The 24807-nt window shown below is 54.7% G+C and overlaps 1 protein-coding gene and 1 long non-coding RNA gene across 8 annotated transcripts; one reads left to right on the top strand and one right to left on the bottom strand.

Annotated features, from left to right (window-relative positions):
• Positions 1-406: 406 nt before the first annotated feature.
• Positions 407-18516, bottom strand: tuft1a (tuftelin 1a). 7 transcript variants are annotated; one of them, XM_069184833.1, is made up of 12 exons: positions 18115-18516; positions 8012-8089; positions 7669-7770; positions 7030-7116; positions 6405-6476; positions 6224-6319; positions 5502-5636; positions 3757-3980; positions 3538-3643; positions 3259-3342; positions 2810-2901; positions 407-2599 (listed from the first exon to the last, which is right to left on the bottom strand). In XM_069184833.1, exons 1-12 carry the CDS (start codon positions 18175-18177, stop codon positions 2530-2532), a joined length of 1209 nt encoding a protein of 402 aa, XP_069040934.1. In that variant the 5' UTR covers positions 18178-18516; the 3' UTR covers positions 407-2529. The 7 variants fall into 7 exon arrangements, with proteins under 7 accessions (XP_069040934.1, XP_069040937.1, XP_069040936.1 ...); XM_069184836.1 differs by lacking the exon at positions 18115-18516 and adding an exon at positions 12462-12763; XM_069184835.1 differs by lacking the exon at positions 18115-18516 and adding an exon at positions 12497-12595.
• Positions 17555-24807, top strand: LOC138225263 (uncharacterized). Its single transcript, XR_011183803.1, has 4 exons — positions 17555-17825; positions 19107-19267; positions 22478-22559; positions 24618-24807. It is a non-coding gene; the product is annotated as an uncharacterized lncRNA (long non-coding RNA).

Here is a 24807-nt window from a genome sequence, read left to right as displayed (position 1 = left end):
AGTATGAAAGGGGTAAAAACGCAGTACAGTGCAGTAAAGCCCAGTGAGATCAGGGTAAAAACACAGTAGAGTGCAGTAAAGACCAACTACCAGTAACTTCAAGTCTGATTATTTCTTGATCCCAGATTGGAAGGTAGGTGTGGACAGGGCTCAGATGACGTAACAGCAGACAAGAACAGAGCTGGAGGCCGCTCAGAGGATCAAAGCTGCGATGATTTAAACCGTACAGAGCCTGTAAACCGCGATCCAGTCAGCCAACACCCAGGGCAGAGGGTGTGCTGGCAGGGCTCACCTGTGTGAATTTACGCACATCTGCAGGATTACACTTCCCACCCCACACTTACAAAACCTCACACCCCCAAAACACACCATCAACAGTGAAATGAGCAACGTGCACGCTCTGAAATCCATTTCAATCGTTTATTCCAGTTCATAAGATAAGGTAAAAAAGCCATATTTTACACACATTTCCGTTGCGTTTGTGGGAAAACAGTGAACACAGAGAGACCGGGGGAGTTATTTTCGGGAGACTGTCCTGCCCTGTTCCCAGGGAGCCCCAGTCCATTAGGCTAACCGGCTCACAGGATGCCCCAGTCATCTCCTGCGCCCCCCGCCCCCCAAACCCCCTGGGGGCTGTAGTTTCACCCCTGCGAGCAGCATCAGGGATTGTGGGAAATGTTCCCAGCACCCTCCAGCGCTCCCAGCTGGCCTTTCCTCACTGTGCCATTTCTCTACCAGCACCGAGCATCATGGGCCAGACCCAGGACCGGACACCACAGCCCCAGATGTCAAGGGTTCCATTGAGACCTCCTGCTCCTGGTTCTCTCCTGCCCTGGACTCAACACCTGCATCAACTGTTCACTTAACGAGCCCTTTTTTTTTTAACCACTGCTGGCAGGTCTTTCCTCGTTAAGGGTGACGAGTGACCTAGGGCAGCCCTGCAGGACCAGGAGTGAACCATCCCTGCTAGGAGGGTAACAACTCCAACAGAGGGCACAACGTAAGGACACCAATTAACCAATTAACCCAGCCAGAATATCTCTGGGAGGCTGGAGTCAAGTGGAACACCTGGGAGAACAAGGATAACGCGCAGACTCCTCACAGAAAGTTCCCCCCAGCCCAGTTAGACATCTCCCTTATTGAAAATAACTCCCCCTGTGTGCCTTGAAGACGCATACCGTATCCAGAACAGAATCATTGCAAATAAATACCTGGCAATAACCAGCAGAGGAGCCGAGCTGAGCAGCTGGGTTTCACTTCGGTTACCAACAGCTCAGCGAAATGTAACAGCCTGTGTCTCTACATACAGATGGTTATACGCAATGGCAATAATCAATGAAGCAATGGCAAACCGCAAAATTAAATAAATTAAATAAGACTTCAAGGGTCGGCTTCAGGCATTAGATCTGCTTGGATGCGTCTGGCAGGGAGGCTTGTGTTTCACTCAAGTGACTCGGTGAACTCACACGTGCGGTTCTGCAGAAGTCCGGTTCAAACTGGGCCGCCCACCTCTGGATCTCCTGCTAGTTCCGGGCCAGTTACTGAACTGGATCTTTCATTCAAGTAATGCGCTGTTCAAGAGGACCACTGATTTAGGGTAAGCAAGGGATCAATTAAACAACTGGAAGCACAGCTCGGACAGAAACCAGCGTGAGTGGGGTGGGGGTCCCCAAAAACAACAATGGGGGAGCCCTACATTGGAGCAGGCTCAGCCTGGTTCTGTAGAACTCCAGAGCCGAGTCGTCTTCATTCAGCGACCACAAGTCACCTTGATCTGGCCCAATAAAGCCATGGACTGGTTTCATTAAGTAACTGGGAGCTGGGCAGGAATGAAACCTGAAAAAGAGGGAGTCCCACGGTCCCACAGAACTCAGAACTAGGTCAGAACCGAGGCAGCGCCTGCGGCTCAACGATGATAATCAGACCAGAGAGCTCCTGGCTGGAAACGCCACACGAGCCCCACTTTAAGGAAGGAAGTGATGAATTAGCGGCCGTGACTGTGATGAAAGCCCCCTGACTTACACTCCGGCCTGCGGGCGTTCAGCACGCGACCAAAACGACAACTGACCGAGGGATCCGGCTCAGGCCTAGAGAACTGCGCTAGATGCACAGAAACCATTATTCAAAAGTGACACCGGAGCGCCGACGACGTGTTGTGGATATTGTCCCGGGCAGGCCCTTCGGATACTCGCGCGCCCAGCTCAAAGAGGACGCTCGGACGCTGGCCTGCGTCACAAACCGGGCACCCCGGGGTGGCGAATAAAAAGGGAGCCGTCGTGTCTGGGGTCAGACCTTAGTTGGGGGGGGGGGGGGGGGGAGATGAGGGGTCCCCCCTTGGAGAGGGACACACCCAGCCTGTCCGTCTCTTCTGGAAATCCCAGATCCCCCCCTTCTGCGGATCCTTCGGTCTCTCCTCCGCCCCCTGCCCCGCCCTCCACGCCCCCCCCCGGGGAGGGGAGGTCTGTGTCGTGCTTCTCCAGTCGTGGCCACGCCCCCTCCTCACCCTCCCCGGCTGCTGGGCGCCGAGGGTCACGACCTGATCTCCACCACCCTGATGTGGGGCAGCGGCTTGCCGGCCGAGCTGGGCACCAGGGGCTTGCTGGGGAGTGGACAGAGGACAGAGGGTCAGCGTCCCACAGCCCGGGACACGTCTCGGGGTTCAACCACACCAATATCCACAACCTGACCATCTTCTCCCTTCTTTCCCCACAGACCCAGCAGTTCCACGCACACCTGGCTGCAATGCTGGGTTTTGGGCTTTATGGCCATTGCTGTAAGTAACGCCCAGGGCGGAGCACCGGCGCCCTACCTGTACACGATCCGAGAGCTCGGCTCCGGCGCGCGGGCCTCGGGATTCTGGCTGGACAGCAGGAAGTCCATCCGGTCGTGCATCTCCCGGTTCTGCGGGGCGTTGGGAAGGAACGGAGAAAAGAACGAAACAAAATGAAACACTCGCAGAAGAGAAGGGCACAATAATATCAATAATAACAACAACTTTGCACTTCTATAGCTCTTTTGAGGGTGCTCCACTCGAAGCGTTTTACAGGTAATGGTCGTGACCCGAGCTCGGGTTCAACATCTCTGAGAAGACACTTGACCTGTCTCGTCCTGGGATGGCTCAGCTCTCCAGTGACGCAGCCTAGCAACCAGCGGCACCCAAGAAACTCCCCCCTGAACCAGCAGTTAGAAAACTCCTCATTCAGTCTCTGGACCCCCCCACCGTCTCGGGGGGGGGGCGGGCGGGCGGGCGGCACTGACCTCTGCCTCCAGGAACGCCACCTTCTCCTGCAGCTCCCGGATCACGCGGTCCCGCTCCTGGATCACCGTCCTGGAGTTCTGCAGCTGGCGGCGGACAAGAACGGGGCATGGGGTTAGGCGGGGGTGGGGTCATAGGTCATCCGGAGCAGCCTGCAGTTCAGGCCCCACGTGGTCCGGGCCCCAGACGGACTTCTCCCCCCATCTTGCACTTAACGATCTCGGGTACCCGTCCGGTAGCGCTGCCCCCCAACTCTCGTGCCAGCTCTTGGGGTCCCTCACCTGCTCGATCATGTGCCTCACTTTCCTCTGCTGGCTCTTCAGCATGTCATCCAGGTGGTGGATCTTCTCCTTCAGGACGGCCAGCTCCTTCTCCAGCTCCGCTGACCTGGGGGCGCAGATTAGGGAGTCGGGGTTCAGACCCCATCCTCCACCACTACCTCCACCAACACCCCCCCGCCTCCTCTCTCCCGATCCCGCGCTCTCCCCCTCTCCTCTCACCTCTCCTCCTTGCTCCTGCTCTCCTCCCGGAGCGTGCGGAGCTGGGCCAGCTCGGCCTCGCTCTCCTTCATCTTGTCCAGCAGGGAGCGCTGCTCCTGCCCCATGCCGGACAGCAGCCTGTTCAGGTCCTCAATCTGGGAGTCCCTCTGGCTCAGGCCGTCCTGCGCCTGACGCAGCGCCTCCTGCTGATGGCTCAGCTGCTGCTGGTAGTGCCCACTCCGCACCTGGCAGAAAGAGAGAGAGGGGTTCATACAGACACACTGACTGACTGGACACTCCAGTACATTAACACTGCACTGAGAGAGAGGGGTTCATACAGACACACTGACTGACTGGACACTCCAGCACATTAACACTGCACTGAGAGAGAGGGGTTCATACAGACACACTGACTGACTGGACACTCCAGTACATTAACACTGCACTGAGAGAGAGGGGTTCATACAGACACACTGACTGACTGGACACTCCAGTACATTAACACTGCACTGAGAGAGAGGGGTTCATACAGACACACTGACTGACTGGACACTCCAGTACATTAACACTGCACTGAGAGAGAGGGGTTCATACAGACACACTGACTGACTGGACACTCCAGCACATTAACACTGCACTGAGAGAGAGGGGTTCATACAGACACACTGACTGACTGGACACTCCAGTACATTAACACTGCACTGAGAGAGAGGGGTTCATACAGACACACTGACTGACTGGACACTCCAGCACATTAACACTGCACTGAGAGAGAGGGGTTCATACAGACACACTGACTGGACACTCCAGTACATTAACACTGCACTGAGAGAGAGGGGTTCATACAGACACACTGACTGACTGGACACTCTAGTACATTAACACTGCACTGAGAGAGAGGGGTTCATACAGACACACTGACTGGACACTCCAGTACATTAACACTGCACTGAGAGAGAGGGGTTCATACAGACACACTGACTGACTGGACACTCCAGTACATGAACACTGCACTGAGAGAGGGGTTCATACAGACACACTGACTGACTGGACACTCCAGTACATTAACACTGCACTGAGAGAGAGGGGTTCATACAGACACACTGACTGACTGGACACTCCAGTACATTAACACTGCACTGAGAGAGAGGGGTTCATACAGACACACTGACTGACTGGACACTCCAGTACATTAACACTGCACTGAGAGAGAGGGGTTCATACAGACACACTGACTGACTGGACACTCCAGTACATTAACACTGCACTGAGAGAGAGGGGTTCATACAGACACACTGACTGGACACTCCAGTACATTAACACTGCGCTGAGAGAGAGGGGTTCATACAGACACACTGACTGGACACTCCAGTACATGAACACTGCACTGAGAGAGAGGGGTTCATACAGACACACTGACTGGACACTCCAGTACATGAACACTGCACTGAGAGAGGGGTTCATACAGACACACTGACTGGACACTCCAGTACATTAACACTGCGCTGAGAGAGAGGGGTTCATACAGACACACTGACTGGACACTCCAGTACATGAACACTGCACTGAGAGAGAGGGGTTCATACAGACACACTGACTGACTGGACACTCCAGTACATTAACACTGCACTGAGAGAGAGGGGTTCACACACACACACTGACTGGACACTCCAGTACATTAACACTGCACTGAGAGAGAGGGGTTCATACAGACACACTGACTGGACACTCCAGTCCATGTAGAGATCTCCAGAGGGAGTCCTGACCTCTAGCCTGGTTCTCTCCTCCTGGTGTCTCCGCTCGGCCTCCTGCAGCCGGGCCTGGTACTGTCCGTACAGCCGCCGGGTCAGCTCCCGCATCCGCGCGCTCTCCGACTCCGACAAGCCCGGGTCCTCCCACTCCTGCGCGGACGTGCGGAAAGAGCAGAGTCAGATCCCCGGAGAGGCGAGGAGCGGGACACCGCTGGTCCCGGTCCGGAAGAATGTCCGCCCAGGCTGAAGAAACAGGACCTTCGGGGCAGCGCATACGAGACAACTTTCCACAGAGAGTGGCGGGAGCCTGGAACAGGCCTCCCAACCACGCTGCAGAAGCAGACTCTCTGGAATCTGGGCAGTACTACAGTACTACCAACCCATGGACACCAGTCCATCCCCTGTACAGGCAGCCTACAGGAGCCCAGATCAGCTCCCAGACAGGCCTCCTCCCTTAGAATCCCCATCCCACCGAAAACTCCAGACTCTTCTCTGGGCCAGGAGACGATGGAACTACCGGAGCTCTGTTTCCTGGGAGACAACCGATACCCAGGGCTCCGTTTCCTGGGAGACAACCGATACCCAGGGCTCCGTTTCCTGGGAGACGGCCCCACCCCCAGCCCTGAGCACTGGCTGAAACAGTTACTGCAGCCAGGGCACACGCCGGACTCCATGCTCGTGCCCGACGGACGGACGGACCTGCCTCGGACTTCCATGCGCGAAGGCGGCTCTCTCACCTGTGTCGGGGGGGCGGATCCAGATAGGGTGGGACTGCAGACGGGTGACTGATGCCTCGGGAGGTCGGCCTGGGGGGCGTGGCTCTGAGCTGGGGACTGGAAGAGAGAGAGCGGTCAGTCTCTTCCCAGGCACCCCCCCACTCGGACAGTGACCGAGCCGCCAGGCCCCGCGGACACTTACCCTGTGCTCCCCGCTCCTCCCGCCCTGCCTCGCGGCCATCTGCTGCCTCAGGCTCTTCAGGCAGTACCGCACCTGCACACGGCAAAACACATAGCACTAAAGCGATGCTGCTCCAACCCACCAAGGAAACTGCCAGAGGCGAGGCTGGCGTCATTCCAGCACCAGCGTACTGCAAGAGCCAGAGTCCTATTGTCCTGGTGTCCAGAGTCCTAGTGTCCAAGGGTCCTGGTGTCAAGAGTCAAGAGTCCTAGTGTCCAAGGGTCCTGGTGTCAAGAGTCAAGAGTCCTAGTGTCCTATGGTCAAGAGCCCTAGTGTCCTAGGGTCCTGGTGTCAGGGTCCTGGTGTCCTAGAGTCCAGAGTATTTGCCATATGTACAAGTGCAATGAAAACGCTTATTCTCATGCATTTTCCAATACAAAGACATCAAGGAGTCACCAACCGAAACACACAGCAACAGCAGCCACAACAACACCATTAAATAACTCTCAGCTTCAACAACTCAGAGACCAGACCGGACACAAACAGCCCACAGCACGAAACAGACAAAGACACAGAGGCCAGGAGCCACAGGCCACAGGTCACCACCCTCCGGCGGAACGGAGGGGCAGTCAGGACCCCCCCTTACCTCCTGGATGTGGGAGACCTCGTCTGAGAGCATCTTCAGGCTCTCGTCGTGCAGCGTCTGGTCCTGTCTCCGGGCCTCCAGGTACACCTGCAAGAGCACGGAGCAGTCTGAGCCTGCGACACTCCACCCCGAGTCTCTCCGCAGGGGTACGCCCCCTGGTGTGTGTGTGTGTGTGTCTTCCAGCGCAGCCAGCAACACGGCCCTGACTGGGCCAAGCTGCTCGGCCATCTCCACTCTCTGTCCAGTTCCCCACCTCTCCTTCCAAATCGGGGTGTGGGGGCAGCCGGAGTCTATCCCGGCGAGCCCCAGGCGCAGGGCGGGGTACACCCCAGACCAGAACGCCAGTCCATCGCAGGGCGGGGTACACCCCGGACCGGAACACCAGTCCATCTGTTAATTCACCCACTAGCCCGTCTTTGGATTGTGGGTGGAAACAGCAGAGAAGCACCCACACAACAAACCCAGGGAGAACATGCAAACTCCATACGGATAGCACCCCCCTCCCCCAGGGGGCCGGAATGGAGGCCAGGACCCCTGCGCTGTCCCGCAATATCAAGGTCATTTTCCCAGGGGGGGGTCACACAGCACCCTGCTGTCCTCTGCCCCCCCCCCCCTTCTCTCTGTCCCCCGCACACCCACCTTGATGACCTCGACCTTCTCCTCGGTGGGTTTGATTGGCTCAAAGTTCAGGGGCTCTCTCCCATTGGCCGACTGCACCAGCGCAAAGGCCCTGCCGATTGGCTGGAAAAGGAGAAGGGTGGGACAGATGTCAGACTAGAGGGGCAGTCAGAGGGAGGACTGGGGACTTGAATCAAACCGGACTTTCACAGGACAGTGTGAAGTTTGCGATCTGAAAGACGCACTCGCACTTGTTACTTTTTTTCTACTTAAATATCTATCTGGAAAGCGCTTTGATTGAAGGAGCTACAAAAAAACATTTAAAAAACAGGTTCGGCGAAGCCTCAGGCGGCCCGTTTGTTACCTTGCCCCTGGGCAGCTCCTGGTTCAAGCCGGCCCGGTTCTGGTCCTGAAGAGTGAGTCGAACGGTCCGGACTCCGTCCTGGAACCAGAGCAGAGGGAGTCAGTGCAGCACAGGGACAGGGAGAAACAGGGAGAGCGCGGGCAGATCCGCTGACCTGCCTGTGAAGGAGTTTCCGTGATAATGTCGAAAACAAAACACCCAAGACAAACACACAGCAGAGGCTGGAGCCAGCCGCAGGAATTTTAACGGTTTTGTCTGCGGCATGCTGGGACAGGCCGGCGCTGACTACCGGCAAATGTTTGGCGTTAGTCATCCGCCGACCCGCGGGGCTTCCCGACTCGTCCCTCCCTCCCAGCCCCGGCGTCGGGATCGCGGGGCGCCGCGGGAGCCCCCAGAGCCGCAGGCGACGGTGGCGTCTGGCCACATCTGGCCGGCTGCGCCCGAACAGCTGTTTCTGCTGCGCCTGTGTAATCGTCTCGCGCTCATCCGTCCCGGGGGAGACGTGTCCGAACAGGAGCGCGCCCGGCCCTGTGGCAAACCAGGGTAGGGGCTTCAGCACCCGTTCCACACACCCAGCACTCTTAGTGTAAGGAAGGGCCTCCTGTTTTCGGTTTTTAATTCACTTCCTCATCATTTCCACTTGTTTGTGCTTCATGGTTCATCCTGAAGAATGTGTGAACAAGACCCCGTTTTCTCCAGTCTGCTCAAGTCAACACTGAAGAGACTCAGTTCCTCCAGCCACTGTCAGTGTGGGACACTCCCTTCCGACTGAAGAGACTCAGTTCCTCCAGCCTGTGTCAGTGTGGGGGACTCCCTTCAGACTGAAGAGACTCAGTTCCTCCAGCCTGTGTCAGTGTGGGGGACTCCCTTCAGACTGAAGAGACTCAGCTCCTCCAGCCTGTCAATGTGGGACACTCCCTTCAGACTGAAGAGACTCTGTTCCTCCAGCCTGTCTGTGTGGGACACTCTCTTAATGGTCCAGAATGTATCTAGTTGCTCTTCTCTTGACTGAAAGCAGCAGTATGTTCTCCTATAGCATGAGCATAGTCCTAAATGAGCCAGTACCAGTGTGTTATTCCATTTTAACAACATCCTATTGATCTACATTCTACGCTTCTGACTAAACAGCCTAGCTCTGCGCTTGCCTGTTCACAGCTTCTCCATTGTCTAGAAGATGTAAATGATGGATCAAATTACACACGCGAGTCTTTTTCATAAGCGGCCTCTTCTGACACGGTTCCCCCCTCTGGGGACAACATCACTAGTCTGGGACCCCGCCAGCTCCTAGTGCCGCTCCACACTTGTCTACATTCAACACCTGCCAGCTGCCAATTCCTTACTGTACAACCCTGCATCTCAACCTATTTGCTCGTTAAGGACGTCTTTTCTGAGGTCTTCTGGAGGGGGTGAAAATTGGGGTACACAGCAGTACAGATTGTACAGCGTGTTGACAAAAGTAGGGTCTCCCCTTCTCCCCAGAACCTCTGGGCGGTCAGAGACTCCACAGAGGACCTGCCCCTCCCCACAGTGCGAGTGACTGTGCTGGGACCGACAGCCGGAGTGCACTGGTGAGATTGTCTCCTCCGGGCTGGCTGGGCACTGCAGGGACCCCCCGGAGCGAAGCAGAGCACCGCCGTTGGTCCGTCTTGTTCCAGCCCCCTGCCCCAGGTAAGAGCTTCTGCTGCTGAACAAACGCGCGCCCTCCCCCAGGGCGCGCACGGGGCCACGATCACGCACGGGCGGTCCCGTCTGTCAGTCGGGTTGCCTAGCGACCGCGCCCGCCGCCTGTCAGCTTAACGAGCCCTTCTCACGAGAGGAGGCCCGGAGCTGCCAAGATTAAACTTTAAAGCCTGACGATGAGGGGTCGTAAAATAAGCGCTTAGCAGCAGCAGCAGGAACGGGAGAGGTGGACAGTAATGTGATTTTTTTTTGTTGTCGCAGTTGTTCTGCTAATTGCTATTGCGTCGGCAGCGCTGTCACGGAGACTCTCGGAGCTGGAGGGGGGTCGGGGTTACCCCGAGATCTGCGCGTCCTGTCAATCGCGAAACCACGCGCCCGGTCCGGAGTTTGAGCTTTGGCGACGCCTGCAATTCAGCGGTCGAGCAGATAATGCTGATAAGCAGATCATGCAATTTCCCTTCGGGATCAATAAAGTCTTATCTATCCCTCTAAAGTTCTTGAGTGTTGGGGCCCTCCCCCCCCCGCCCTTGAAGAAATTCACACCTCCGCCTCGGAACCTCGCCCTGCAGCCTCCGCCCGGTTTTCGGACACGTCTTCTCTGTCCTGTCGTGTTCCTGGCCACGTCCGTTCGGACATAAAACAAAAACTCCTTTATCGCACAGTCACGTGTTGTGCATTCGCTATTGTATTCAATTATATGAAACTTTCATCCCCGCCGCCCGGAGAGGTAACCCGGACTGCGTTTGTCTGCGGGCTTCAGTCCGAACTCGGGCCCACGGCGCTTGGTCCAAAACGAACCCCGGCACCGCATAGTGACGGGGTCAGCACCCTGGCTTCACCCCGTCCTCCACACACACACACACACTGCTCTGAGGAGAAACTACAAAATAGTTTTGTTTTCCCCCACCTTTGATCCTGGAAGTGAGATGAACACGCCCGTCTGGACTTGCCGTGCTGTCTAGTCAAAGCAAAGGAAAGAATCCACCCATTACGTACGCGAGCTACACGCCCAAGGTGTGGGTCTCGGCGGTGGTTCGGTACCGGCGGTCCGGGCAGAGTCCCGGTGACCCGCGCGCTCCCGGGTCTGACGGACTTGTTAGCAATAAACTTTTCTCCAGCGCGCTCCCGGCCCGCACTCCAGCGGGGTGGCTCGGTACCGAAAAGCTCTGATCGATAAGTCCTCTTTCTCCCGTCCTCTGGACCGGACCCCCTCCCCCAAACACCGGATGTTGATGTCCAGTCTGCACGCTCTCCCGGTTGCTGGTCCTTTAAGACCGAGCCCGGACTCTCCAGAGCGCCGCGCCGGGAGCGGGGGATGAGCCGCTGGCGGTTTGGAAAGACTGCAGATTCGGATTAACCTCCGCGTCGACACAAGACCAGCGCCCACCAACGTTAACAGTATTCATTCTCCCGCTACAAGCGTCACGGCGGCTTACGGCCGACAGAGAATGATGTGTGCCATATACACTTAGGAGGATCAAAAAACCCCTGAAATAGTCCACACTGTTAGGCGGTTGCTTATTAACTGGACAAGTGATGGGTGTGGAGCCCCTAACTGGTGCGGCGGCGGCGGCGGCGGGCCCAGATGTCAACAGCTGTCTGCACGGTCCCCGAGCTGGAAGGCGCTGTCGGACCCGGAGGAGAAAGACGCGCTACCGGGGGTCCAGTTTGCGCGATAATCTCGCTCCCACGTCGCGGCAACACCCGAAGTTACACGCGCCTGTCCCCTGGCCGGGCACGCAGGCACGCGACAGCCCCCCGCTTACCCGCCTCGCTCTGCTCGGGGTCCCCCCGGATCCCCCCGCGCGCTCGGCTGCCTCCGCTCCCTCAGCCCGCCCGCGTGCGGATGACTCTTCATCATCATCTTCCCCGTCTCAGTCCCCGCGCGCCACGCCTCCGGCCTCCGGCGCATTAGCAACCCGATGAGGAATAAAGTTACCTCATTAAATCATTAACCCCTCGTCAGCTCCCCCTGCTCTGCCGCATTCCTTTCTGCTGTATTTGCATTCCATGGAGGTGATCCGGGAGCTGGTTTTCACAGGAAAGAGGCACGGCGTTTTTCTGGGTAGCCCTTTTAAAAAACAGCCGTGCCTGGCGTTCCTGGAAGGGTTTTGCTTTATTTCTGAACGGCTCGGGTTTCACAGGTTCTCTGGAAGACCGAGAGGACAGATTTATAAGCTACACGGACTGGTTAGACACCGCGCTGGGCGGGTCAAAATATACAATCAGACGGAAGCGCGGTGTGGAATGTTCCTGGCGCGCGCTGGAGCCTCCCGAGACACCTGTCTGTCTGTGCAAAGGCGCTCAGGGTGTGATATGGACATCAGTGCCACGTGGTACAACTCGAAAGTTGCATAAACTGCTGTGTGCAACACGTGAAAAAAAAAAGATAAAAGCAGCCGAACAATTCCCCCCCCACACACACACACACCCGGTCGCAGTGCGCAGTACGAACAGGCTCTGGCCGCTGGACAATGGGGCTCAACTCAGACGGCCTCAGCCTGGACTCATAAAAGGGTATTTCTGTCCGCGGTAACGGTCATACAGGTCGCCCCCCCCCCCCCCGCTGGATTAGATATGCAGGCACGGCGCCCAATTCTGTTTATGTCCCTACATTAAACCCAGATCTGGTAAGAAGCAGGACAGGAGGCCCCTCATTACACTTAGGGTGGTGGGAGTCTGGAACAAGCTGCCCAGCGGTTCAGGCCTATTAAAGTCCTTTAAGCCATTAACGGACCCATTATCTGCAGCGCAGTCCAATGACACTCACGCAGACCGAGTCTCGGGACGTCTTCCGTTTCGTACCCACGTCTCCATTCGGCCACCGATCTCGCTCAGTCCCGGAAACCTGCCTGTGACTACGGGCCTCGGCGGACGGGCTCAGCAGCACTGCCCGTGAGCGATGCCGAACCCCCTCCGCAGGAGTGTTCAACAGGCTTAGCGCGGCGGCAGTCAAGGTCGTGCTCCGGCACGGTGCTCTGACGCCGCCAGCGGGACACGTCAGCGCGCCCTCCGGCCGGGCCATATAAGCCGAGGTGCGCAGAAGGCGGGCGCCGATTTGTGAAGCGGTTGTTGGCTCCTCCTGACAAAAAGGTCTTTCAAAATAACCCACCGCCGCCAAAGCCCGAAACAGCTCGGGTTCGAAACGCACATTTTACCAAAACAACAACAACAACAACAACAACAACAAAAAATCTCATCTTGGCCAAACCAAGGCTGGAAAAGCGCTGAACCCGAGGAAGAGGCAGCGCGTCTCCGGAGAACAGGACCCCCCTCCACTCCACCCTGGGCCCGTCCCGGTCATCGGAGGAAATAACCGAACCGAGAGGGCGTCGAGCGCAGATACCGATTTCAACCTCACGTCTTCCTCCAGACACTCGCGCACGCAGCAAGAACGGTCTCCTTTTGATTCGTACACTGCAGGAGGGCCCACTCAAAACTCTGGCGTGACCCACGCACGCGTGTTCTATACACTGCATGTAGTACAAACACTGCTGAGACATTTTCCTTGTTTCCCCACATGCGTGAGATCAGAGTAAAAGCATAGTACAGTGCAGTAGAGCCCAGTGAGATCAGGGTAAAAGCACAGTACAGTGCGGTAAACCCAGTGAGATCAGGGTAAAAGCACAGTACAGTGCAGTACAGCCCAGTGAGATCAGGGTAAAAGCACAGTGACGATAAAGCAAAGAGCTATGGTAAAAAAATGTGGTAAATAAAGTTTGACACACCAGGTGATCAACGTAAATACGAGGTACAAGCGTGGTAAACCCACAGGGGAAGTTTGCGACACTACCCTGGACATCTCCCGTGGCGCCTGCGGCAGCAGGACAGTCCTGAGATAATCCGAATATCCCCTCGGTCCCTAAATCACACGCGAGCAGGCGCGGCTGCTCTGAACCCTTAATCCTCTTCCACTCCACGCCGGGAGCCTTTCCCACAGTAAATACACGCGCGGTCAGGAGTCCGCTGTCAGGAGACAAGATCCTTCAACTCCGAGAGCAACACTGGACACGTAGGCAGGGCTCACAGACGGTACTCAACTCTTAAGGACACAGCAGGCTGTTTTGGGAAGCCAGTTTCACCCCTGTTGGAAGTTTCACCGTGTAAACGTGCTCTTATACACAGAAAAAAAAAGTTTTTTTTGCGGGTTTAAGAAGTGTTAGTGCATCGATACATGCAATAAAGTTTACGTTAATTGCCGCAACTGGCTACACTGTACTTGCAGTCTGCTCAGCTTCCAGGTGTGTGAACAATTTCTGTTCCCGAATTGCACTCCGTTGCATTTCTTGCATGACCTGTCGTGTTGCTACACCCCTGTGAAGGCCCCGTCCACCCGTGTGAGTCTCTCCTGCTGACACGCACGGATTTCAGAGCTCGCTCGCGGCGGCTCGCACCCTGCAGTACAAGTTTTATTTTCCCACCCGAGACAGAAGCGACCCCGAGCAAGGGTTCGGCGTTCCGGTCTTAAGAGCCCGCGGGGGAGAACCGGTTCGGTTTTGTTCTGTTAACCCAGAGCGCAGCGGCGCTGTAAAGCCGTGATCCCGCCTGTTTGAATGGTTTTATTGGGCCGCGATCGGAGATAACGCCACTGCTGTAAAACTGCGCGTTCACGCCATTTTACAGCGCTCTGAGGTGTTGACCGCGAGCTCAGCCCGCTGTGCAAACAGCGCCCCGCGGTCGTGCGTCATCCTTCTAAAAGTATTACCCCCCCCCACGCCCCGCCCCGCAGGGATTCACAACAGCAAGTCATTAGAAATGAAGTCACTTTAGTTATGTGCGTGCGACGCTGATGCTCCAGGATTTACAAGCGACAAAAGACGACACTTGGGGCTTGAAGCGCATACATCCAGCAGTCTGGGGAGGGCGGGATATCATTAAACACACACACACACATGCCACTTCAGAATGAGCAGTGACACAGCGGACCTGGGGGCACAAGTGAACACTATCTGGAATAACTTTTAAAATCGAGGAGGGGGCCGGGAGACCCCTCTTTACACAAAGAGTGGTGGGGGTGTGGATCACGCTGCCTAGGCGTGGTGTTGAAGCCCATGCCCTGCCTTCTTTCCAGAAACAGTAGTTAATTAATCCCAAGATCTCATCCAGCTAGCTACCGAACGGGCTGGAGAGGCCGAAGATCCTCCTCTCCTTGGTGACCTTACTCAAGTGCACAGCTGCTGTGCCCCCACCCTGGGATTTGAACACGCAACCTCCCAGGGAGGAGTCCAGAGCCCCTGTCCGCTCCTCCACACTGCTGCCTCTCCTCTTCCCTTTGGCCTGAGGATCAAGTTTTCCCTCGATAGCCCATCTCGTGGAAATGAAACCACAGCACAGTGGTTCGGTCTCTGTCTGGGGGAAACTTTGGAAAAAAAATCAACAGGAAAATTCTTCAAACCGGCAGAAGAATTTTAAGGAATCCAATTTTGTAGCTCTGGCGAAGAGAAAAACATTCCTGCTTGATCACTTCATTGATTTTTATACTGCAAGAGCACAAAGAAACGAGTGACTGTATTTTTCGTATTGACTCCAAAAGCTGAAAGGCAGCAGGGATCTTTGAAAGACATATATAGCTAACTTACCGAGAGGCTGCTTGACATCATAGTCAAAAATAGCCTGTAATTATGGTTGTCTAATCACACGTCGGGTATTGTTCTAAAAGAAACTCGATCCTTTACACACACAAAGCATGTGGGCACACCAGGACAGTACTGTAGGCAACCCTATTGTTTACAGTGGTTCAAGGTCACAACGGTGTAGTAAAGCCCCGTGAGATCAGGGTAAAAGCGCAGTACAGTGCAGTAAAGCCCCGTGAGATCAGGGTAAAAGCACAGTACAGTGCAGTAAAGCCCCGTGAGATCAGGGTAAAAGCACAGTACAGTGCAGTACAGCTCAGTGACGGGAACTCGAGTAACAACTTTCCAAACAAAACCATAATTAAATATTAAAGTCGGAGGGAGAGCAAGTTACTCTCTCTGTAGGCTGGCTTTTAAATGTCATTTACATTGACCTTCGATGGTTATAATCATCACGGTTATAATCAAAATAGATCTGTATTCCTTCCTAAGAAGTGGTTCAGAAAAACACGTTTCGGATTCATCCGCGAGGAAGGACATTTGAAACCAAGAACAGGGGAGGCATCTCTTTACACAGAGGGTGGTGGGAGTGTGGAACAAGCTGGCTCGCCATGCCAGCCATTCCGCGGTCCCGGGATGAAAATGAACAGCGGGAACGGCGCGCGTTATTGTCCAGTGCTTTTCACGCAACCCCACTCAGGACGCGGGTTGCGTGGAGAGCGACAGAGCGGCGATCGCTTCGTGAAGGAAAAAAAACAAACCGCGAATACGATAAGAGACGTGCTTTCCATATTGAAATCAAGTGCAGGAACAGGTTTTACTTTCTTCAGGCGAATGTGACCCGGCTGAACGCCGGGACAGGACGGGGCCTTTTTTCGAAGCCGAAGGCAGAAGTCTTATCTGTCTCACCGCGGGGGGTGGGGGTGGGGACACTCACTGTCCTTGTGATAACACCGATCAACGAGCACAAGCTGTGCTCTGCAGTCAGACACGTTACTTTGTTCGGAAGGCACGATGGCCTTGTCCAGTGCCACCTGCTATATTATGTTTTGTTTTGTTTACTTGTACATTGTCTACTGTTTGTTTGTATATTATCTTGACGCACTGTCTGCGCTTTGTGTTTTTACACTTGTTTTAACAATCGAGAGACTTCCTTTTCTAGAAGAGTTTCATTGTACCAGTTACATACATATACATATAAGTTCAGGAATGGCGAAAGGCGTGGGACTCCCCCGCAGGGCCCCCGGGGGGGTCAGTCGGGACGCCGGGCTGAGATCCTGGCTGCTTGCTCAGTACCGACCCCAGAGCTGGTCGTCAAAAAGCGGAGCAGCCCCGGCGTTTTAGCCGAACCCCACTTCGGGTTTGCGCGGTCCGAACTGGACCTGCAGTGTCTCTCCGCTGCCCCTGATCTGTGTGGGGCAGTGAGGCTGCTGTGGGTCCATCAGTGGGGCTGCAGGGGGTCCCCTCCTGAACGGGAGAAGATCTTGGGTATCCACTGGGTTAGATCAGTACCCCCAGACAGTGGAGTGAAGTCCGGCTTCTCGTGGGAAGCACACTGACGAAAACTTTCTACATCACGCAAACAAAGGACAAGAGAGAGAAGAGCGAATTCTTCTCGAGCCAACTGACAGGGACAGAAATATTCCACACGGGTGTTTCCCCCAACCCCACGGCAGAGTCTCACACACGCCGTAGGCTCATATCTACAGGAAGATCGCCGATCCTTCCAGAATGCAAGCCGGTTACAGGACTCGGCGGAGTCCCCGCTCCCCGACACGACCTCTCGCTTCCTCGGGTGGCTCCCGTGAAGCCGGGACTCGGCTTGACTGCAGCGCTGTGGCAACGACAACCACACAGCAGCCGAAGAGCCACGTGAAGTTTTTTCACATTTCGCCTTTGTCGCGATTAGTACCTTCGGCAAAGCACAAAGCCTTTCTCGCTGGCGCGACAAGGACTAAGGAGGAAAACTATGTCCTTGGAGACCCGTCTCTAAGCGCGGGATGACCGGAGTCTCACAGCCGGGACAGGGAAAACACACACACGGACACGGCAAGGGGCAGGGCTCGGAGGGACGGTGTCACTGTGCACGCCTGAAGGAGGCTCCACGGCCGAAACGTTGCGTTTTCTTTCTTCTTTTTTTTCGGCAGGGAATAAACCTGTTACTTGTTCCTTTGCGGACTGAGACAGGACAACCAGGCTTTTAAGAACGTCTGTAACACAGTAGAGGCTGCATCACTTTGCACGAGTGTGTGCTTATTCAGAGATGTTTATGGCGAATTAAAATTTATTTTTAAGAAAAAAAACAAATCCTTCGGCTCGATGTGTACCCTCGCCCAAGGAGAGACAGGGGGCGGACGGGGGGGTAATGAGCACCGAAAAAAAAAAGTTCGAGACCCTGGGAGAGAGAGAGGGAGATTGGCAAAACACCACACACACATATATATATAAAAACATGTAACATCTCTCCGTCAGAAAAGTAGCACCAGAAACACGAGCAGCACTTGGACAACAGCATCATCACAGCAGATGCCCCGATACAGGACCGCTTCCCACATTTTCCAGTAAGTACAAAAGGCACAAAAGCGCCTGACGTGATCGCACACCAGCACCAACAATATGATATTCTGCCGCCCGTGACGCCTGCTGCATTTTTAATGCCTCCCGGTGAGGAACAAAGGCGAGCGGAACAATGCCGGGCTGGAAAGAGCTGCGGACACGGGCAGACACACCGACACGGGCCAGTGCGCTGGTAGGGGACATACTGGGGTGCCTCCCCGTGGTGGGGGTGGAGGGGAGCCCCAGCTCCCCGCACGGCGCTCTGTTTATCGGTGAAGTTGCTCGCTCACTCACCGCCAAGCCGCCGTCCGCCTTGAGGTCCTCAAAGGTGCACAGACTCCGCGAGCCGCCGCTCATCCTTGCACCCGCAGCCGGGGGAAGAGCCCGGAGAAACCAGCCCCCGTCGGGAAACGGGCGGGCGGGCGGACCAGCCCGTGTTCAACAGCAAGGTCGAGGCCCCGTGTGCGGGGGGTCTGTCTCTGACTTCCTGGACCAAAGCCTCTCTCTTTCCCTCTCCCCTCTGGGAAGTTCAGAGCGCCGCTCGTCCCGCTGAGCTGAGCTGTTTTGGAAGTTGAAGCCGCAGCTCTCCCGAAGACTGAGGTTTATGAATAAAGCCGTCCGCTCCCTCCCCCTCCTCTCTCTCTCCAGGAGCCTGACGTCACCTGGGGGCTCGCGAACTCTGCCTCTCCGAAGGCAGCAGCTTTTTTTTCCTCCCCGTCTCGCTTCTCTGTCCTCGTGACCTCACCCTTCCAGCTGCTCCGGGCAGCGCGAGGCCGGGAGTGCGCGCACCTGCGCGCCGCTTGAGGGAACTCGGGAGTCCGACGTCCCGGATTAGAATAACCATGCTTATCTAATTGTTATATTATTGTAATTTAATGACTTGTTGTAAGGCGATGACTAATGCGTCTATGTCCCACAGTCGGCGGGGGATTACAGTTCCAATTAAAAGCGGTTTACCTGTATTTTTTGACAGCAGTCAGGCTGTTGCAATACGCTTTCCGAGGCCAGGTTTAAAATGTCTGTTGTGGAACTTAATTCTGAGGTGTTCTGCGCACAGACGTGTTTTACACATGTAAAAACACAAAACGCCTGCTTTTGCGAACCATGAAACATATGTATCCATAAAATAAACACCTAGGCTCCCAGAGGAAACCCAGGATCGCCTTGATAATCCCATGCGGACACATCCGAGGAATTCAATGTCGGGACACTCTTCCAGCTTCGGGCGACTGGGGAAAACCACTCTGGCTCCCACCACACACAGGCTGTAATTATCCCAATTACAGGGCACATCTACCGGAACAGCAGCAGGCTGGGAACAGAAGCAGTCAGCTGTCTGTAATGAGCACAGGCCTGACGGAGATATGTCAAGCCTCAGACGAGGGCAGAGCTGACAGTGTCTTCTGGTGAAGCCCTGACTCCGGACCAGAGACCGCAGCTCAGTCAGGTACGGTCTGGTCCCTTCTGGCTTCTGGGTAGTCAATTAACCAAATTAACCGGATTCTTTGCTAAATTAGACACATAAGGGACTTTTACTTCTGATGACACAAGGCTCCATTAGATCTACAGTTCCCTGTAAGTCAGCACGCAGCCTGGCTCGAGGGGTTAAAGTTCTGCACCTCATTAAATAATCAGATGAGCTGTGAACCCCGAGAACAGGGGGGAATCAACGCCCCGAAGACAGGGGGCGCAGCAGGAATGGGGCCCGAGCACCCTGGTCCCCTCGATGTGAAGGAGTGCTGGCGGGAATGACCACAGCACACAGTCTGCTCTTCACAATCTCTCTACCCCTCCCCACCACAGTGCTCCTGTGCCGGCCTGCCAGAGGCCTAATCCGGGCTCAGGCAGAAGGCCAATTAAGAGATCACAGCTTATTGGTAATTAATGGTGCTCTGCTGCACAACAACAGCTTTTGCTAAATGACAAGAAGACATTTAAGCTCAGTGCGGTCAAGCCCAGTGAGATCAGGGTGAAAGCACAGTACAGTGCAGTAAAGCCCAATGATATCAGCGTAAAAGCACAGTACAGTGCAGTAAAGCCATGTTAGATCAGGGTAAAAGTGCATCCAGGTGGATGCTGTACATTGGTGGTGGTGGAAGGGAGTCCCCATTACCTGTAAAGCGCTTTGAGTGGAGTGTCCAGAAAAGCGCTATATAAGTGTAAGCAATAATTATTATAATTATTATTATTACAGTGTAGGCCATCTTTAAGAGCACTGTTCAGCTTGATCAGTCTGCAGGTCTCTTTTCCCTTTAGCTTTTTTTAAAGGATCCCAAGAAGCGGGCTCCGGCTGCTGGGTTGTGCGGACTGTTCTGTACACCCGCCACTCTTGGTGTAAAGCACAGTCCACACAGTGTGCCCCTCATGGCCTGGAACGGGTCCTGCCGACAAAATAAAATGTCAAACCAGCTCCCGGTGCAGTGCGTCCTTCCCCTGTCTCCCGGGAAACTGGGCAGTGACGTGACCCGCCTCCCTCCGGCTGCGACGTTCCTCTGGGAACGTTCCTCAGGGTTGCCGCTCTGCAGACGGGAGCGAAATCCGATCCTGTCTAAAGGAAGAGAGATCCGGAGCTCTCGGAAAGCAGGCCACTGCCCTGCCCCCCACACTGGAAAAAGAAAGGGTGCCGCAGAGAAGGTGTGTGTGTGTGTGTGTGTGTGTGTGTGTGTGCGCATGCATGAAGCACCAGTGGATTTCTCCAGTTCAGTTTTACCACCCCCACATGACCGCTGGGACTCCTGATCTCATTCCCTTAATTGCACATCCAACACCGAAATCCCGAAAGGGGAATTCAAGAGAGACGGAGAGGAAGCCTAAATCTCGGTTACGGTCTCGTGGTCTGAGTGCGGAGAGAGGGACAGAAGGAGAGAGAGAAAGCAAGGGGTGCAGAAGACAGACCCTCAGTCCACAGCTGGCTACCCTGGTCCTAGCAAGGATGCGACTCGACTCGTGGAATTCCTGTCCCACCTGCGAGTTTAATACAACCCTGCTCCAGGGGAGCATCTGTGTGAGCGTGTCAGAGCAAGAGAGTGCATGAGTGTGTTTGAGCGAGTGTGCAAGTGTACTGTGTGTGTACACGAGTGCATCTGTGTGTGAGAGTGTGCACGTGAGTGTGAGTGTATGTACACGAGTGCATCTGTGTGTGAGCGAGTGTGCACGTGAGTGTGAGTGTATGTACACGAGTGCATCTGTGTGTGAGCGAGTGTGCACGTGAGTGTGAGTGTATGTACACGAGTGCATCTGTGTGTGAGCGAGTGTGCACGTGAGTGTGAGTGTATGTACACGAGTGCATCTGTGTGTGAGCGAGTGTGCAAGTGAATGTGAGTGTATGTACACGAGTGCATCTGTGTGTGAGCGTGAGTGTTACACAGTGTGAGCTTGTTTCTAACCCTCTCCTGTGCCAGAAGGCCAAGTCCTTGAGCCTGGTCTTGGAGATGCAAGAGCTCAGGGAGACGTAACAGCCCTGACACCTCCATGTGAGGAGAGAGGAATCCGAACACGGACGTGTGACAGATACCACAGCACATCCGCTGACCCAAGTCTGACCCGAGCAGCCAATTAATCAATTAACCTAATCACTTAATTAGACATAGATATTTTTTGTTGCAGCTGATGACTGATATCACATGTGTATAGAACTGTTTTGCATCCAGAAAATCAAAATGTTTGTGCGATACCCTTTATTTGTACGACATGTATGAGGTAAAGGGAAAAAAAGTTTTGTTTTACACTGACATTCACCAAACATTCACTTTCCCAAAAACTCTGCCCCGGATCCTCCAGTTCCCTTCCCAGCCTTAACTGGACGGATTAACTCGATCAAGCAGACCTCGAGTGTTACAGAGAGCTCGGCTCAGACCGCCTGTCCCGGGATGCGAGGTCTGGGTGTGGACGGGCGGACGGGGGCGAGTTTGTGTCTGGCCGTGTTTGCACGACGATACGGGCCGCCTGCTGTCTGCAGTCTGCTAACTCAACCGTTTCAAAACAGCGATTTCCGAGGCTCCTGGTGGGAGAGCGTGAATCTCATCGCCCGACAGGCTCGGCCCAGCCCTCTCTCCGCTCCTTTTCAAGGCCGCGGTGTTTGTTTGCTAAAGACTTGGTTTCCCACGGGCGGACTTAAACCGGGCGCTGCGTGGGTCTGAGCCACGTGACGCCGGCGCTGTTGCTCCCCTGCATTCCAGCCGCGAGAGCGCGCCGCGGTCCCTCCTCCCCGCTCGAGCTAAATATGGCAATGAAACCAGACCAAGCGCGAGGGGCGGCGGCGTTCCCACCTGGTTTCTACGGCGACCGGGTGACGTCATCCGCAGGCGCAGGTGGGCTCTCAAGTTTCGGGCTTGCGAGCAGAGAAAAGACTCTGACAAAGCGAAGCTGCGTCTTGGAGTCTTGTTTGACCTTAATACATACTAACGCATAAAGAAATAGGACGCTGAGGTTATATGTCAAATCAATCACAAGATTCAGGCCACGGCGGGTTTCTTGTACAGACTTGAGGCGCACTGAAGTAAATGACTAATGACTTCATTACGATGTTTTATCTGTCAGACAAACCAAGCATCACACCAGCTCACTTTCAGTTACCACCTATTCAATTCAGGGTATTGTGTTCCTCTGCATCATCTGTTCATTTCCATTCCTTGATATTTCTATTTTAAAATTGCAGATCCGTCCCTTTTCTGATTCTTTGAATGCAAGGTCTCGGGGGAGCCAGAGTCCATCCCAGCAAGCAACGGGTGCAAGGCAAGGTACACCCTGGACAGGACACCAGTCCATCACAGAGCACACACACACACACCCCACTCTTACTGACAGTGTCCTGGGGTCTGTAGTGACCAGTAGTCAGGACACCAGGGTCCACACCCCACTCTTACTGACAGTGTCCTGGGGTCTGTAGTGACCAGTAGTCAGGACACCAGGGTCCACACCCCACTCTTACTGACAGTGTCCTGGGGTCTGTAGTGACCAGTAGTCAGGACACCAGGGTCCACACCCCACTCTTACTGACAGTGTCCTGGGGTCTGTAGTGACCAGTAGTCAGGACACCAGGGTCCACACCCCACTCTTACTGAAAGTGTCCTGGGGTCTGTAGTGACCAGTAGTCAGGACACCAGGGTCCACACCCCACTCTTACTGACAGTGTCCTGGGGTCTGTAGTGACCAGTAGTCAGGACACCAGGGTCCACACCCCTCTCTTACTGACAGTGTCCTGGGGTCTGTAGTGACCAGAAGTCAGGACACCAGGGTCCACACCCCTCTCTTACTGACAGTGTCCTGGGGTCTGTAGTGACCAGTAGTCAAGACGCCAGGGTCCGCACCCCACTCTTACTGACAGTGTCCTGGGGTCTGTAGTGACCAGTAGTCAGGACGCCAGGGTCCGCACCCCACTCTTACTGACAGTGTCCTGGGGTCTGTAGTGACCAGTAGTCAGGACGCCAGGGTCCGCACCCCACTCTTACTGACAGTGTCCTGGGGTCTGTAGTGACCAGTAGTCAGGACGCCAGGGTCCGCACCCCACTCTTACTGACAGTGTCCTGGGGTCTGTGGTGACCAGTAGTCAGGACGCCAGGGTCCGCACCCCACTCTTACTGACAGTGTCCTGGGGTCTGTGGTGACCAGTAGTCAGGACGCCAGGGTCCGCACCCCACTCTTACTGACAGTGTCCTGGGGTCTGTGGTGACCAGTAGTCAGGGCCTCAGTTTAATGTCTCATCTGAAACATACCCTACAGAATAGCTGTAGGTTTGGTAATTCTGTGTCCAGAGGAAGAGCACCAACTGCTGGTCCACCCCCGGGCCTCACTGCTGGGACCTGACTTTCCTTATAGGCCTCCTGTCCCAGTACTGACCAGCGCACAGGGTGGTCCTACTGCTGTCACTGCTCTTATTGAAAAGGGCAGCAGACCCTCTGGCCTGTCCAGCCCAACTGGTTAATAGGAGCTTATTGATCCCAGGATCTTGTCCAGACATTTCTGGAAAAAAAACAGAGTATCGGCTTTAACATCATGGCTGTGCGGCTTGTTCCACACTCCCACCGCCCTTTGTGTAAAGAAGGGGCTCTTGCGCCTAGTTTTGAGTGCACTTCCACATAGTTTCCACTCGTTTCCTCAAGCTGGTGTTCCAGTTCCGATCTTGAACTTTTTGTCGGCAACCTTTGCCAATTTTGTAAACTGTCGATGCTGCAATAGTGAGCAAAGGTACTGCACTTGAACTTGAGCGATTTAATCATTTTATGACATCATGCATATCTTGTCCTCCTGCAACGAATCGCCTCACGAACCGGGCGCTTACCCCTGCTGCTGTGAAAACCACACGCACGCCTTGCGTAATGATGACTTTCCTGCTGTGGAAATGGTTTTGAAATCTCACCCTGCAGCGCACCTCGTTCCTGAAGAGGGCGGCGGCGCAGTGTCGGATTATAGCATTTGTGTTCTCAATCCTCGGACGAGTTGCGACACAGTATCACCGTGCTGCCTGCTACAACGCACACACACGCGCACACACACGCACGCGCGCGCAAACAGAAACTGCCTATATCGCACAGAATGGCCTGTCGTTAATTCCACTGCGCAACACCAAACACAGTGCGAGTTCATAACAACCTGCGGCCAAACATGAAGGGAAAATGAATAATTATGTCAAGTAACTGTGAACTTCCGGTCCATGTAGGGAGCTGTGTGGCGATGATTAGACCATACGCTGCACATAGACTTTTGTCAGGTCCTGCTCCTCAGGCACATATTGATGTTTACAGTATGTACAGTATATAGTACGATTTTTTTCAATGGATTTTCTCATTTACTTATAGTGCTTCCCTCTCCTCTGGATGGCAGTGTGGAACAGCCCGGGACTCTCAAGTGGGAGGTTCCGGGATCAAATCCCAACTGGGGCATAGCTCTTGCACACTTTAGTGAGCTACAGTATCTTGCTTTGGGCGTGGCTGTAACCAACAACACTTATTAAAGGATATCGTTATAAAGTGGAGATAGGCTTCACCA

The sequence above is a fragment of the Lepisosteus oculatus genome, chromosome 27 (assembly GCF_040954835.1).
Source record: "Lepisosteus oculatus isolate fLepOcu1 chromosome 27, fLepOcu1.hap2, whole genome shotgun sequence".
Lineage (NCBI taxonomy): Eukaryota > Metazoa > Chordata > Actinopteri > Semionotiformes > Lepisosteidae > Lepisosteus > Lepisosteus oculatus.
The sequence above is the reverse complement of the archived record's forward strand: the minus strand, read 5'-3'. Positions and strand labels throughout refer to the sequence as shown.